The sequence below is a fragment of the Anolis carolinensis genome, chromosome 2 (genome assembly GCF_035594765.1).
Source record: "Anolis carolinensis isolate JA03-04 chromosome 2, rAnoCar3.1.pri, whole genome shotgun sequence".
Lineage (NCBI taxonomy): Eukaryota > Metazoa > Chordata > Lepidosauria > Squamata > Dactyloidae > Anolis > Anolis carolinensis.
Window position 1 is genome coordinate 137,122,920 of NC_085842.1, and position 16,852 is coordinate 137,139,771.

Consider the following 16,852-nt stretch of genomic DNA (forward strand, 5'->3'; position numbering starts at 1 on the left):
TGTGACAAATTTCTAGAGAACATGTCATGAAACCCAAAAAGCACCATGTCCATTTTCCTCCATTAAAGGTAAAGGTTTCCCCTGACGTTAAGTCCAGTTATGTCTGACTCTGGGGGTTGGTGTTCATCTCCATTTCTAAGCCGAAGAGCCGGTGTTGTTCATAGACACCACCAAGGTCATGTGGCCGGCATGACTGCATGGAGAGCCATTACCTTCCCGCCGGAGCGGTACCTATTGATCTACTCACATTGGCATGTTTTCGAACTGCTAGGTGGGCAGGAGCTGGAGCTAACAGCAGGAGCTCACCCCACCCCGCTCATGCCACTCATGCTTTTCGGTCTCCAGCTCAGTGCTTTAACACACTTTGCCACCGGGGCTCCATAGTACAGTGTAGAACCAGCATGACCCTCCTGTTGGGTCTAGTGAGAATTTACCTCTGACAACAGAGCACTAGAATGAATAATTATGTCCTTCCTGTTACTTCTGTTCCAGAGGTTCTGTGGGGTCTTTCCTCAAAGTATGAGTGAGCGTGGTCTGGGACACTGCTTGGCACAAGTGGCCTCCTAGAGCTTGTTCCCCCGTGCAGAAATTCCTAGCTCTGAGGAAGGGTGTATCAGAGAAAAGATGGCTCTTTGTGGCCAATGCTTCTCTCCATTGAGACTACACATTCTCCATCTTGATTTCAGAGATGGGAGCAGTGCAATGGCAACAGCACTGGGGAAGAGGTGCTGGTTTCCCCCCATGTCAGGCAGAAGGGAAGCTTGGGCCATTACTTACGCAGAAGTTCTCTGATCAAGTGGCAAGCATGCATTTTCCAAGAAAAATGTACAAGTTCAGATGATACAGAACTTATCTCAGTTCAGTGGATGGAGAGATGAACATGTGCTCTCAAAAGGAGCTAATCCACCTTTTTCTTCTTTGGGAGCTCAGAGGAACTGGGCTGCCAGCATCTGAACCCCCCACCCCAGTGCTCTCCATTATCTGAAAGTAAGCAACAGCAGTAGCTGCACCTCCCCAAGTTACTGGGCACTAGGAGGTTTTTGGATGAACCACAAGGACCAAAGACCAGTATGCTTAGCTCAGGACATAAAGGGATTGACACATATGTAACCTACACTTATCTGATATATACGTCACTAGCAGGATGATAATGGGCTGGGAGGAAAAGTGGGAGCCATTTTGCACCTTTTCAAATAGCTTTAAATTTCTATCTTGTTACCAAATAATCAGGTAAAGATCATAAGGAGTCTTACCTGATCACAAGTATGCAGAGCTGTTAAAAGCATAATTGCTCCAGTGCTGGGCATGTAGAGATGCCCAAACTGAGAGTTTATTATTTCCGATTTTAAGAACCTGTAAATGGGAAAGAAATATTTTGTCAGAAATCATTACGGGGTATTCAGGAAAAACGGATTACTACATCATCTGAGTCAGGTGCAAAAACTGGACCATAAAATTCGGCATGCAGAAGATGTCTAACTTTTGGCCTACTCATAGAATATACAGTAGAGTCTCACTTATCCAACGTTCTGGATTATCCAACGCATTTTTGTAGTCAATGTTTTCAATTTATCATAATATTTTGGTGCTAAATTTGTAAATACAGTAATTACAACATAACATTACTGCATATTGAACTACTTTTTCTGTCAAATTTGTTGCATAACATGATGTTTTGGTGCTTAATTTGTAAAATCATAACCTATTTTGATGTTTAATAGGCTTTTTCTTAATCTCTCCTTATTATCCAACGTATTCGCTTATCCAACTTTCTGCCAGCCCGTTTACGTTGGATAAGTGAGACTCTACTGTACTAGCTCTCTACATTTATGAGGTAGGTGTGCTTTGAAGCAAGTTCTTTTCTCAGTGTTCCTGAAGGAAGTGTGACAAGGCAGAACGGTATGAGTTTTGCAAAATTTCTCAGGATATGACATCTGGAGGGGAGACTAGGTTAATAGAGCAGGTTTCAAAATTTAAAGAATAGGAAATGAGTCCTTCCTCCTCAACCTCCCACTCTGCCTACCAATAAGAAAAATACGCTTAGTACTTATGTGGCTACTGAGTCACATCTTCAACGGATGCCAACAACAATGCCATGTTCAAGGGCTCAAAGCATTACCTTTCTGTCAGATAATACATGAATTCTGGATGCAGCAACTTGAACTTTTCTGCAGATGTATTAGATCCAAAGTATTTCTGTGGCCTGTGGAAAAAAAATCAGATAGAAACAGCTTCACAGACTATCAGCCATCATACAGCTCTCAGCTGACCCCACAGCAGGGAAGAGAACTGAACAATCAAATGAACAATGGCTCCATTTGTCATATATTGAGATATGTGTGTGTGTGTGTGTGTTTGTTTGTTTAATTGTTTTGCAGAGCACACTCTAAACTTCCAGGGCAGAAAAATCTTTTACCATCCAGGGCAGAAAATCTACATGAGACCCTCTGGGGCAGTGCTACTCAAAATGGCAGTCCATAACCCAGAGCCAGTTCCCTGGCCATCTGTTGCCAGTCTCTGGAAAGTTTACAGGAAAGAAAGAAAGAATTGTAGCCAATGGACACACATAATTATACCCATCTCTGGTGAATTGAGGGAAGAAATTGCCATGCCCTAAACACTGTGGTAGGGCTCACACACAAGTGGATGACTTCCATTCTTGGATGCCTGCAGTCGATCTACATGCAGGTACAAGACACCCCAATGGCAATGAATTTTTTCCTCACCCTGAGAACTACATTTTTGACATCCCATCAAGGCTTTGATGTTGGTAGAGATGACAAGTGGGGGAGAACTACCTCCAAATGCAACACTTGCACAAGTGCGTATACACACACACACAATGGCCTCTTGCCAGCATTTTGACAGATTTTGATTGCAATGGAAATGGTGGCAGGCAGGTCTGGCTCCCTTCATGCATGATGGTTCGCTTCATGCACCATGTGCCATAGGTATCTGCAGATAAACTGTGTGGGCAAGATGATGATAAACTCTTCTTTCTCTGTGTGTCTTCTCCATAAGTCCGTCTGTGTATGTATATATTTCAATGTAAGCAAGAAATGAGGAAATACAACTCAGGTCCCACCCATCACCTATTCTTGTCCACGAGCATACAAACTTCGTCCACCCACCCACTATGGCCTTCCAGGGCAAAATAGCTGCCCTGGCAACCTAGTTTTTAAAACTTGCACCTGAATGTAACATTGCTTTTCCCCTGCTGATTGAAGATTTTGATTGTTGGTTTTCCTGCATGATATAATATATAAACATTTCTTGGGGTTCCATGAGAAACTTTTGCTTCAGAAAGTGCTCCACGGCAGACAAAGGTTTGAGAACCCTTGGTCTAAGAAAATATATTTGTTCATATTTCTGAATTTTTGCTGGAGTGGTGTCATTATTAAGGAATTATTATGATTATTTTAGTATTTCAAAGGATATTTAGAATAATAAAATGTAACATGTCCTCGTGCAAGTCTTTAAAAAATAGTGAAAAAAAGAAATCCAAAAAAATCTGGGTTTTGTTCAACATCTTTATTAATGACTTAGACGAAGGGTTAGAAGGAACAATCATCAAGTTTGCAGATGACACCAAATTGGGAGGGATAGCTAACACCCCAGAAGACAGGAGCAGAATTCAAAATGATCTTGACAGACTAGAGAGATGGGCCGAAACTAACAAAATGAAGTTCAACAGGGACAAATGCAAGATACTTCACAGAAAAAATGGAATGCAAAAATACAAAATGGGGGAAGCCTGGCTCGACAGCAGTACGTGTGAAAAAGACCTTGGAGTCCTTGTGGACAACAAGTTAAACATGAGCCTACAATGTGATGCGGCAGCGAAAAAAGCCAACGGGATTCTGGCCTGCATCAATAGGGGAATAGCGTCTAGATCCAGGGAAGTCATGCTCCCCCTCTATTCTGCCTTGGTCAGACCTCACCGGGAATACTGTGTCTAATTCTGGGCACCACAATTGAAGGGAGATGTTGACAAGCTGGAAAGCGTCCAGAGGAGGACAACTAAAATGATCAAGGGTCTGGAGAACAAGCCCTATGAGGAGCGGCTTAAAGAACTGGGCATGTTTAGCCTGCAGAAGAGAAGGCTAAGAGGAGACATGATAGCCATGTACAAATACCTGAAGGGAAGTCATAGGGAGGAGGAAGCAAGCTTGTTTTCTGCTGCCCTGCAGACTAGGACGCGGAACAATGGCTTCAAACTACAGGAAAGGAGATTCCACCTGAACATCAGGAAGAACTTCCTCACTGTGAGAGCTGTTCGGCAGTGGAACTCTCTGTGGTGGAGGCGCCTTCTTTGGAGGCTTTTAAGCAGAGGCTGGATGGCCATCTGTTGAGGGTGCTTTGAATGAGATTTCCTGCTACTTGGCAGGGGGTTGGACTGGATGGCCCATGAGGTCTCTTCCAACTCTACTATTCTATGATTCTATGAATCTAATTATTCACAGGTCAATGTGAGTACATTAACTCTAAGCAAAAAAGGCCAATAACTATTGGTTCCCTCTATGTAGTTGCAGGGTATTGGTTCCCTACAGTAGTGGCAGGGTAGAGAAGCAAATGAAGGGGAACACTTACTTGTCACCTTTGTCATAGCCCTCTGGAACAGGGATGCCCAGGATGGCAGATTTCAGCATTAGGTAGTCTCGTTTATCTGAAGGAATGAAAATGTACCGTATGTCCTGCAGCCAAGGCAAAACAGAATGTAAGATATAAAAAAACGAACAGGATCCACAACATAAGGCCTGTAACAAAACCATGCAACAAGGTGATCTCTTGGTAACAACCAGATACTCTGTATGATTTTCTGCTCCACTCCAACCCAATAACAGTCTCCATGCCATGGTTAATGAAGGTGCTGAGGCCTCGTTTGCCTCTTTTCTGAGAGTCTTCTTGTGTAGGAAGCATTTTGTGCTCTTGGAAACCTTTGGATCTCTTCCTCTTGGAATATGTTTACTACATATATACATGATGGATATTTACTAGCGTTTATGACTATTAGATAACAAGAAAGTAACAAGGGAAACAAGGATGTGAATGGATTCCATAAGCAATGGGCATCCACCGTGTCTGTATCAGGCTGCATTGCTACATATTTACTTCCATCACCTTTCTCCTCCTCTTCCTTCTCCTCCAATTTATCAGGCAGATGTTTTCTCCAAGCCTACCACCAGAACTCAATTTAGTGAAGATCAAAGAGCACTTGAAATATGGCTGACATGGTCCACTTACACACAGATTCCCACAGATTGAAGCCTTATATGTTAACAGTGAGCAAAACCAAACACACTGTCTTGCAGTGATGCATTTACCTTAGCTTGTGGGATTTGGGTGAAGCCATACTCTGCATAAGCAATTAGGGAATTCTTCATGGTGTTTACTGTGAAACCATAGAAGGAAGTCTTTGTTCCAACATCTGCCTCAAAGCCCTTGATCACTGCCCCATTAAGTCTGCATGGATACAAAAAATAAAAGGATAGAGGCTCTGAGAAACGTGCGCCCATTAGCTCCAAGGAATAAGTAGATGGGTGGTAATCTGGAAAGCTTCAGAGTGGGAGTGTCCCTCCCTGGGAATGCTTCAGCCCTCCATGACCATCCCAAATTGGGCCTGAGGCCCTTTCCAAGAGAGGGGGATTGCCAACCTCATTATACCTGAAGACAAAGTCATGAGCATCTATCTCCTTGCCTTGGTGGGATCCATTCAGAATTCCCCCGTTCCCAACCACAGCGCAGCGGACGCAGCCATCGGGGGAGGTGGTCTCATTTAACAGCCTGATGTTGGCAGCATTACTGAGGAGCTGCAATGTGGAGGAAATGACTGCAGAACAAAAAAAAAAACAAAAAAAAAACCAATTAGTAGAAAAAGGGCATGCAACGCAAACATTCATAAAAATGGAAGGAGAACTTACAGACCTATGATTAAAGATGCCCTTTGCACTAAGGAACCCAGAAGAGGACAGAATGGGCAATGTTCAGGTTAATGATAATGATATGGTGCATTGTCCTGCAATCCTAGCAGAGTTTCCAAGGAAACAAATGCCAAACTCATCTGCTTGAAATAGCATCTTGTCTTTTTCACTTTAAGAAATCCAAGGATGCCTGACAGGAAGATGTGGTTAATCGAGCAGGATGAAATAAACTGTGTGTGTTTGCCTAAGAAAAAAAATATGAAATTCATGAGATTGCCACAAATCAACTGGCAACTTGAAGACACAAACAGTTTAGTTCTTCATTAAATACTTTTTGCATTCTGAAGAAACAGGAATTAGAATAAAAATTGAAAATTACTGGCAGCTATAACTAAGGTCCAGTCTTCTATTCTAGAAACAAAAGCCTATCGTTTCCTTGGGTAGTGGAGAATGTGTAGTTATTATTATGTTTATTTATTTATACCCAACTTTTCCATAGTAGTCATCCAGTTCTTGGGTCCCAGTCTTGGATTTAAAATTGTGACCTTTACCACACCTTTGGGACAGGGCAATATTTTGGTTTGCAAGGGTTCCGCATCCAAGCCCTTGAACGTCTTTAGCAACATCCCTACTTTCTTTCTCCAGGACTATGTTTATCTCTAATGAATGATCAGTGACAACCACTGGGATTTCCCTCTTCAAAACTGGGGCAGGTGGGGGGGACTTGTTCAGAATTGCACAGAAATCAACTGTTATCTCAGATTAGTAACTGGATTAGTAACTACAATACATGGATGGGAGACTGCCAATAAATATCAGGTGATGCAGATGTATTCCACAGGAAAGAACTTGACAAACCACCTGTTATTCCTTCTCTTCTTGTGAAACTCATGGAGTTGCCTTATGTCAACAGGCAACTTGAAAACATAAAAGCACACAGTTTATCTTATCCTGCTCCTTATAAAGCCTTTATATTTTAAAGAACCGGGACACTCAGATTTCTTAGCAGACATGTATAGAACGAGGGATTTGTATCCCAAGTGCTTCCTCTGAGCAGAGATGTACAGAATTGAGCTGTGATTTGTCCAGGGGATTGTGGGGGGCATATCTAAATAGGCTTTAAAAGGCTCAAAACAGGTCTCTGCTTTGTTTTGCTTTGCCCCTACCGTTTCCCTTAGGAGCCCCCGGTGGTGCAGTGGATTAAACCGCTGAGCTGCTAAACTGCCAAAAGGTTGGCAGCTCGAATCCGAAGAGCGGGGTGAGCTCCCGCTGTTAAACCCAGCTTCTGCCAACCTAGCAGTTTGAAAATTTAAGTAGATCAATAGGTACCACTCCGGTGGGAAGGTAACAGCACTCCATGTAGTCGTGCCAGCCACATGACCTTGGAGGTGTCTAAGGACAACACCAGCTCTTTGGCTTAGAAATGGAGATAAGCACCAACCCCCAGAGTCAGACATGACTAGAAGTAACGTCAGGTGAAAACCTATACCTTTACTGTGTCCTGCGTCCGTCTTATAGCCTTTGGCACTGCTAGAATGTATGCTTTCAGACTGCAGCACAACCCTATTATCCATGGATTTAATATCAGTGGTTTCACTTATCTATGCTCCAAAATGTTCTCTCCTGCCCCCAGAAGTGTTTATGGGCTTTTCTAGGCCTTCCCATGTCATGCTATGGCATGCTCCTGGACCAAATACAGTCCAAACAAAGGGCTTGTTACTATCCACGGTTTCTGCTGTGCATGAAAAAAGTGTGTCTTTGGACGTGTCCCCCACAAATACAGGGATGGTATTGCATTTCCAAATTAGATTTTGCTGCTGGGCCAAGACACATTGCCCGCCTCTGCTTTAGATGAGTGAAGGAGATTGCAAAAAATAAAAAAGGTGTTGGTATAGGCACAGACATATGCAAAGAACACAGAATACATTACACACAGGCATAAGCAAGAGCAGTATCCCATATATAGATGTGAATAATAAAAATGGCAAGTGCACTGACAACCAGACACATGTGATAATGGTATATGTATATGTATGATAATGGTATATGACACAGAGCTGCTGCAGGTGTGTTGAGAAGACTGAACAACTCACTTAGTGTTTTACTTAATTATCTGAATTTGAATATCTGATAGTATCATCTGCTTCTGTGGGAGAGTGAGTCCTAGATCATTGCCTCTGACACAGCTATCACAATTTGCTGGTGGGCAGGATGAGGGGAGGCTGTATGAAGGATCCTTCATTCCCACACAGTCCCAGGGAACTGAGCCTCCAATCCCTTTCTGTTCTAGAGAGCTATGAAATATGCATGAATCCATGAACTGTATACTGGAAAACTTAAAGAAAAATAACATATATGAATATAATCAAGTTTGGTAATATTTCTGCTTAATGAAGCAAAATAACTTCTACTTTCTTTTTTCAGCACCAATTTGGAGCAGTCTTTCACTGGAAGAGGGGAGCTTCTTTTGTTTAAAACCTGAATCATAACCTCTGATGAATCAGTCAAAAAGTTCAGAATGTTGACTAATAGTTTTGGGCTTGTTTCTAACATGCTTACTTTGTTTGATCATCCCTTTTGTACTAAAGTTCTGCAAACAGAGGAAAAAATCTGCCATGTTTTCATACGTTTGTTCTCTTTCTCTTACATGCTGTCTCTCTCTCTCACTTTCCTTTTCTCTCTTTGCACTGGACTGTCTCAAGGGTCCTTTAGCAACTCACAACTTCTCTGCCCCAAACAAAAAATTCCCAGGAGCCAGTTTTCCCCACACTGCCTCACTCTCCTCCTATCTGAAGACTGATCCTCCCCGTCACACTACAGAGATTCTGGACAGACAATGCACTTGTCAAGCTAAGGCGAGTGGGCACAGAGAAGCAAGTGAGATAATTCCTAGAAGCCAAAGACCGGCAGTAACAATGGAGCCGGCTGTTCCTTTTAGTCAGGCAAATGTCACAAGATGTTCATGCTGGCCTTCTAAAGACTTCCTCTCCCCCTAGGTCTATGTCTTCACAAGGGCAGTACAGATTATGGGGAAGCCCACAAGAATGGTGACCTATATTTTCTATAGATCACAGCACACACACATGTGACAATCCCTTGATGGATTGCCACCTTGTCATGGTGAGGAGGCTTGCATGTTCCAATGAACCTCAAGCACTCCGGGGGGGGGGGGGGGTGGAGGGGTGCAGGGGAGGTTCCAGACTGAGCACAATCCAAAGACCTCAACGATGGGTCAGGTGGAAGATAACATTGTATATCTTACAATGGCTGTGAAGGCGGAAAAAGGCTGCAACAAATTGAGAGGCCACTGCTATCGTGTTAACCACGCCACTGGTTGGGCCCTTCACTCTGTGAAGACTATGTGTTGATCGGCTGTGCACCAACCTCCACACATTAAAAAAAATTACACACTGGTGTCTTCCAAGAACTTGGAAGGCCATCCTACTTGGACAACGAGGGATCGCCTAAGTAAGTAAGCACACAGGCATGCACCTCAAATTGTTTAAGATTAAAAAATAGGAATGGATTTTCATCTATTTTTTCCCTTTATTCTTATTTGTTTTTACATTTTTGGCATTCTGGGTGACAGCGCTGCCAGTTGGGGGCTGATGGGAGTAGTAGTCCACATAGTCCAGGGGGCCATACGCCCCCCATTTCAAGGGACCTGGAATCCTTTAGCTGAGGCAAGAAGGGACCGTATTTGTGCAAATTCTAGTTTGTGTCCTCCCACCTTATGGCAATGCTACTTGCACTCACTGCGCACTGCATTAAACACACAATCCAGCCCTTGTGTTCTTTTTTCAAAGCAAGTGTGCACTGGGTGATCAGGACAGAGACAGATGTGTTATAACTCTGATGGAAATCCTGCCCCACTCCACCGACTCTAATTTATCTTGAGAAAGGTTTTGGTGGAGAGGGGGAGGGAGTTCAGACATCACAATTTCAGAGAGAAGAATTAAAAAATGTCATCAGCATAATGGACCAAGTGGGCTATTACATCATTGCCATTCTGATTCTTTCAAGTGGAGAAGTAAATCTAGTACTGAACCTGGAACAATTCTGCAGATTTGTTTCTCTTTTGACCAAAAGCTTTTTCTTAATCCTCTCATGTTAGCAGACCGAGCAGAACTTTGAAACTCTGGGTATGGTGGGTTGTCATGAGCCATTGATGACAATGCTCTCAATATCAAAATGTGTCATGACATAGAAAGGAAATGTACACACTGATGATACTGGAGCAAATGTCCTGTAAAAGGGTGGTGCAAGGTCCAAGTTTTGAAGATTGTATACATTTTTGATCCATATAAAAATCATAGCAGTGTAACTATCTGACAAGAGCTCGAAACATGGGTGAACATGCATTACAAACATTGTAGTTTTTAGTAGCAGTGCCTGGTGATACTACAACTCCTAGAATTCATTGTTTGCTAAGTCCTCTGTTGTTCACCACTATGCTCTGTCAGAGTCCTGTCCTGGTCCATTAACTGCTGAGAGATTCGGTACATTACAGTCTAAAAAAGTAGCTCTACAAAAACCTGCCTAACAGTTTGTTGCATTTCTTTTTCTCCGTCACATTTGTCACCCGCACACCCTGGAGCAGACCAAAATGAGATGGGTCAGTGCATTAACAATGAGGTCAAGCATCCAACAAAAACCCCTGTCCACTACACCTCTGTGCTGCCAACCCATATTTGCCCTCTCCCAGTTACCTGAATGTGGCAAGCCACGCCAGCCATAGGGGACACTGCGTTCCTTCAACTTCTTCCACGTCTCTGGGGTGAAGTGACGGTTCCACATAAGCACTGGGCCATCAAAATCAAATTGCTTTCCAAACGTCGGGTCATTCTTCACTTTGGATTTTAATGACCAGGGGCATAAACTGGACTGAGAGAAGCTGAGAGTGAGTACATTCTAATGGTGCTTTCCCCTTTTTACAGAATGACCCTCCACTTATCCACGGATCAACTTATCAGAATCCATAATGCTATCCCCCAAACCAACCTCCAACTTATACATAAGGTTGACTTATATATGAGTTTAATCAGTATATACAAATTTGAAGAAGCCAAACATGAAAGGACTTGTTGAAATCGCTCCTTACTACCAGATTACACTACCCAGGATCAGTAGCAACAACAGCACACAGTGAAAGGGGCAGGAAATGGTGCTACAGAAGAAAGAGGAAGAACAAGACTAGACAGGACTTGGTACTACTGGTTCTTATACGGCATGTGTACCCGCACTAAATCTTCTGTATGATCAAGAGTTTACTGTAACTTACTTTTTTGGACTACAACTCCTAGAAACCCCAAGAGATTCAGACAGCTGCAACTAAAAAATAAAAAACCTTTTCAAAAAACCTGTAGTGACTATCTGAAGGACTGTAATTTCCTATATAAGGTGATCCATGTTTTGTTAGTATCTAAAGTCTGGGATGTGGAGATTTGTAAAAGGCACCATGATGTGGTGGGTTGATTGGAAAGGCATGTGTTGGCAGCTGATTGGCTAAGCCAGCCAGGAGCCAGAATTCTGATTAGCGACTGTCTCTGGCTTGCTGCTGAGAAAAACAGTTTTAACTGTCACCTTTCAACTCGGAGAGTGAAGAGAGCGTTTAAAGTTTTTAACTTGTTCCATATCTCTATCCTGCTTAGAACAAAGAAGTATAGTGGCCTCCGTCCATGAATCTGGGATCTCTCCTTTCTGCATAATGTGATCCATTACAGATAGCAGTAGCGGGCCCAGTTCTTCCTTGTATGACTTATAATACCAAGCAGAAAGTCCACCTGGATCTGGGGCTTTATTAATTTTGGTTTTGTCGATAGTCTTAAATAACTCCTCCTGTGCAATTATATGCCCTTGCCCCTAGCGAATGAGAATAGACAAGCTACAACACTAATTCGCCAGAGACATCAAAATGTCAGCAGTGTGCCCTGCCTGGAATGAGGGGTGTGAGATGTAACTTGGATTTGGAAGATTTATGTCTTCCAAGCTAGTAATCAGAAGGCGAGGCAGGAGGCTAGCATTCCTCTTTCTATGAATTATGGAAAGAATAAGCTGTTCTTCCATAAAGTAGCACCCTCTACCAAGCTGTAAATGGGAGATTTCAATGAATGAATAAAATGAAAGGTTCAAAATAGGCTTCTATGAACACCAAGAGTTTTAAGAAGTATACTCATTAACAGTATAGCTTGAGTACACAGTATCTAAAGTGCTTGATATCTGAAGCATTTTGGATTTCAGGGTAGGTGTGGGGGTTGTGGTTTTTGTATGTTTGTTTGTTTTTATTTTGAAATATTTGCATGTGCATAATGAGATATTTTGGCCATGGGACTCAAGAAAAAACAAGAAATTCATTTAAGTAACATCTAACCTTATTATACATATAGGCTGAAGACAATTTTATCCAAACTCCCAAATAATTTTTTGCATTAAACAAGGTTTGTGTAAATTGAACTATCAGAAAGCAAAGATGTCACTACCTCAATCACTCGAATAGACAATTTTGGATTTTGGAGTAATTCAGATTTTAAAATTCCGCTCAACCTGCACAAACTCAAATGCCAAGTTTCCATCACGGATGCATTTTTTCTAGCTGTGTAAAATATCCTGCCTGTTACTAAATGACTGCCAGGTTGACGTCAAAAACAGTCACATAGAGTGAACAGATAACACCTGTCATTTGGCTGATGAGTTGAATGCCAAATTTTAAAATCCAATTTTGAGAGCCAAATATCTATTTATAAAGTCTAATCTGGGTAGTATTTGAATTTGGATATTGGCAATCAATACATTAGAATCTAAATGCCTAACAGTAGAGTCCAGCTAGGCAGATTCAGACATATGTTTTGAACATTATGTTCATTTGAGCCACATCTGACAACTTGATGCAACAAATATAAGATATTTTTTAAAACTTATTTTTACTTACCGTAACTTTTAAAAAGCTGTTTTATTGCTATTGGAGCCCACAAAGTAGTTTAAAATAAACAATGAAGAATGTTTGGTTCTATAATTTCTAACCTTTAAAGCAGGGGTCCCCAAACTCAGGCCTGTGGGCCAGATGTGGCCCTCCAAGGTCATGTACCTCCTAGCTCCCCACCCTAAACTTCAGACATAGGGTCGCCCTAAGTCTGAAACAGCTTGAAGGCTCAAAACAACAACAATCCTAATTAACTTGACTATGTCATCAGCCAAAAGCAGGCCCACACTTCTCATTGAAATACTAGTAAGTTTATGTTGGTTAAAATTGTCCTTCATTTTAAATATTGTATTGTTCTGATGTATTTTCTTGTACTATACATTAGATATGTCCAGTACACATAGGAATTCGTTTGTGTTTTTTTCTCTCTCAAACTATACTCTGACTCCACAACAGTCTGAAGGACATGAACTGGCCCTTGGCTTAAGGGGTTTGAGGGCCCCTGCTTTAAAAGGATCTCAATAATCCCTTCCCCCTCACGCTGGAAGATTGTGCTTTCAACACAATGTTCCTGTTATCTGATTTGTTTTGTATGCACTGCAATATATATCTATATGTATATCAAATTTATACATTGATTTGAGAGAGCTTTGTACAGATTTCTCAAATGATATAAAATAAATGTTCCACCAGCTTGTCCATCCTTGTCTTGTCAATTTCGTTTTCCTTGCAGATTCCCAGAACTTGTAAGAGAAACAAATCTATAGAAACTACAGGTGCACTAGGTAGATTTGAAACTTGGGCCTATCGCTGCCTCATAGTTTTTAATCTTCTGCTGTTTAAAAAAAACTGTTGAGAGGAATAAGTATTATCCTTGTGTTTTGTTTGCTCTGCTGGGCAAGTCCTCAAACAAGGGGGGGGGGGTGGACAAAAGCATCCTGAAACATTTTGTGCATACACAATCTGTTTCATGGGCAGGCAACTCCTTAACATTCATCTCCAATTGTACAGCCCTCCTGATGTTTTTGGACTATAACCTTCAGATTTCCGCACCACCTGCTATGCTGACTAAGGTGGTTGGGACTTGTAGTTAAACTGGACAATTGCCTCCACTGATCTAATCCAATTTGATAGCTTCAAACCGAATTGAATCAATGGAATTTGTGTTAATGTTGACTTATCAATGTACCACTGTTTCAGTGGGTCTACTTTAATTGGAAGGAATAACAGAAATGAGATCCAGGTTAGTAACTGCGTGGCTCTCCCATTATTGTCACGCTACAACTTCCACCAGCCCTAGCCAGCATAACCAGCAGTGAAGGCTGATGGAAGATGTAGTCCAGCAATATGGAGGGGGCAGATAATGCTCATTCTTGGTTTGTTGTGCTAGACCAGTTGTTCTCAACCTGTGGGTCCCCAGATGTTTTGGCCTTCAACTCCTGGAAATCCTAACAGCTAGTAAACTGGCTGGGATTTTTGGGAATTGTAGGCAAAAACACCTGGGACCCACAGGTTGAGAACCACTGTGTTAGACTGATTTTGGAAGGAGATAAAATAAAACAAAAACTAATGAAGGATGTGCATATTACCTTCTCCTTATGATGATGAGGGCTTTCTTCCTTGGATGAGTCTTTGGTTTGGTTTACTCTGGAACAACAACAAACGGGATAAGGGAATTAGGATTCACTCCTAAAGAATTGCATATTCAATTGCATGCTTTTCTGAAAAGGTTCTGATAAATTTCCAGACAGCATTTCAGGAAAGTAAATCTAGGTCTGAGAACATGGAGTCTTCTAGAGCCACATGGTAGTTACAGATGGTTATCCAAATCTGTCATACTGGTTCAGTCACACTGCCATTTAGCTTACAAGGGTTTGTTATTTAAGTAAAGTGTCAAATAACACTAGTATGGATCAAAACACATGATTGCATTGCACTTGTCAAGTCTGTGAAAATGACTGAAACTGGTGTGATGGATCTGAATGTTCAGTTGTTGAGGGAAGAAAATATTTTGCAGTCCTGCTTCTATAAGGAAAAGAAAAGTTGTCAAATTGGATTGGATTTTGACACGGGACAGGCTATTGTATCAAAAGGAATCCCGACTAAGGGATACAAGGTGCCAGAAGTATGAAATGAAGGAAGAAAGAATAATTAATTAAGAAAAAGAAATAGGCAGAAATGGAAAAGGAAGGCACAAGGAAAATGCCAGTCAACTGATAAACAACGAGGATAACCACAAAGTAGGACCTGAACAACATCTCCAAGAAACCAGGATTTATAGGCTGGCTTTGGGATGAAACATAAAACTTGGACAAGGGGTCTGAAATACTGCACTTGCCAAAAGAGAAGTGGGCTCAAGTGGAAGGTAGGCCAGGGACAGAGCAACCAGGGCTCAAAAATTGATTTTTTTTCATGTCACAAGGGCAACCACAAGTTGTTTCTGGTGTAAGAGAATTGGCTGTCTGCAAGGATGTTGCCCTTGGGATGGCAGATGTTTGATGTTTTACCATCCTTGTGGGAAGCTTCTCTTGTGTCCCTGCATGGAGCTGGAGCTGATAAAGGGAGCTCATCAAAAAGGGATGGGGATCATGCAGTTTTTAAGATGATAATCTGAAAAGCAAGAGCCCCGGTGGCAAAGTGTGTTAAAGCACTGAGCTGCTGAACTTGCAGACCGAAAAGTCCCAGGTTCAAATCCCGGGAGCAGAGTGAGCACCCACTGTCAGCTCCAGCTTCTGCCAAGCTATTTATTTATTTATTTATTTATTTATCACATTTATATCCCGCCCTTCTCACCCGAAGGGACTCAGGGTGGCTTAGAACAGTGGCAACCATTAGATGCCTATACAAATCAATATAAAACAGCACATGAAACAGTTAAAACTATTAAAATACATTGTAAATTAAAATATACGTTTCAAACATAAAATCAGATCCGTTCATCCTCATGCTTTGTCCATAGTTCAGTCCGTGTCACCTAGCAGTTCGAAAACATGCCAATGTGAGTAGATCAATAGGTACCGCTCCGGCGGGAAGGTAACGGCACTCCATGCAGTCATGCTGGCCACATGACCTTGGAGGTGTCTATGGACAACGCCGGCTCTTCGGCTTAGAAATGGAGATGAGCACCAACCCCCAGAGTCAGACATGACTCGACTTAACGTCAGGGGAAACTTTTACCTTTAATCTGAAAAGCATGCCTTCTATTCCATCATCTAAGTCATTGATAAAGATGTTGAACAGCACTGTACTCAGGACAGATCCCCCTTGGGGGGAGGGGGGCTTTTGGAAGGGGGAAGGCTCCAAGGATTGCGGGGGGGGGGGGGCTCTTGTTAAATCTGGAAATCTGCCTCATATGACACCCGTTGGTCACGACAACCCTACAGAGACAGTTAGGATTTTTCTTAACAAAAATGATTGGCTGACTTTAATATTGATTTGAACTAACCAGCCAAATCTTGGGCTGCAGGCTAATACCATTTCAGCATTTCCCTTTTCTTTGGTGGAGACCACTACTTCAATAAGGAATTTGATAGAAGTGAAACCATGTTTGAATAAAGGAGAATCTAATCTAATTCCTAATCTCACCTCTCTCCAACCAGGTGATGGCTCCTGGCATCTTGGGGCAATTCTGCTTGTGGAAGCTGTAGCGTCTCTTGCTGTGGCAGCCTGCAATACAGGAAGCAAGCAGAAGTTAAAACATGTCACCATTTCACTACTGGCTGTAACGCCCTGAGTGCATTGCACAGGGGGCATTAAGAAGCTTCTGTGAAACAGAGATATTGAAATCCCAGTGCTTAACAGCTTTTCCAGTTTTGACTGGAAAGATCAAATGCTAGCATTTCCAGAAAAATACCCATGTTGGACTGAGGCTGCCTTTCATTTCCATTTCACCTCACTATTTGAAAGCCTCCCTCTCCCAAGTCACATAATGCAAGAAAATATTTTACTGAGTGTGATCGAGTGAGGTTTAGCTACAAAAAATATGCCATAATAAATTTGCCATTCTTTATGA

The 16,852-nt window shown here is 42.1% G+C and overlaps 1 protein-coding gene and 1 long non-coding RNA gene across 2 annotated transcripts in view; one reads left to right on the forward strand and one right to left on the reverse strand.

Moving 5' to 3' along the window:
- The window catches only part of LOC100560112 (uncharacterized), a 31,469-nt gene extending 17,930 nt beyond the window's left edge, over positions 1-13,539 (forward strand). Inside the window, exon 7 of the long non-coding RNA XR_010002884.1 lies at positions 10,859-13,539. This is a non-coding gene — a long non-coding RNA (uncharacterized LOC100560112). The remainder of the gene's footprint in view (positions 1-10,858) is intronic.
- The window catches only part of st6galnac2 (ST6 N-acetylgalactosaminide alpha-2,6-sialyltransferase 2), a 47,330-nt gene that overhangs the window by 2,410 nt on the left and 28,068 nt on the right, over positions 1-16,852 (reverse strand). The window contains exons 2-9 of the mRNA XM_008104366.3: positions 16,426-16,506; positions 14,430-14,487; positions 10,631-10,805; positions 5,665-5,830; positions 5,325-5,463; positions 4,591-4,694; positions 2,120-2,203; positions 1,254-1,353 (exon numbers count right to left, since the gene is read on the reverse strand). Of these exons, the coding sequence (XP_008102573.2) occupies positions 1,254-1,353; positions 2,120-2,203; positions 4,591-4,694; positions 5,325-5,463; positions 5,665-5,830; positions 10,631-10,805; positions 14,430-14,487; positions 16,426-16,506 (907 nt within the window). The remainder of the gene's footprint in view (positions 1-1,253; positions 1,354-2,119; positions 2,204-4,590; positions 4,695-5,324; positions 5,464-5,664; positions 5,831-10,630; positions 10,806-14,429; positions 14,488-16,425; positions 16,507-16,852) is intronic.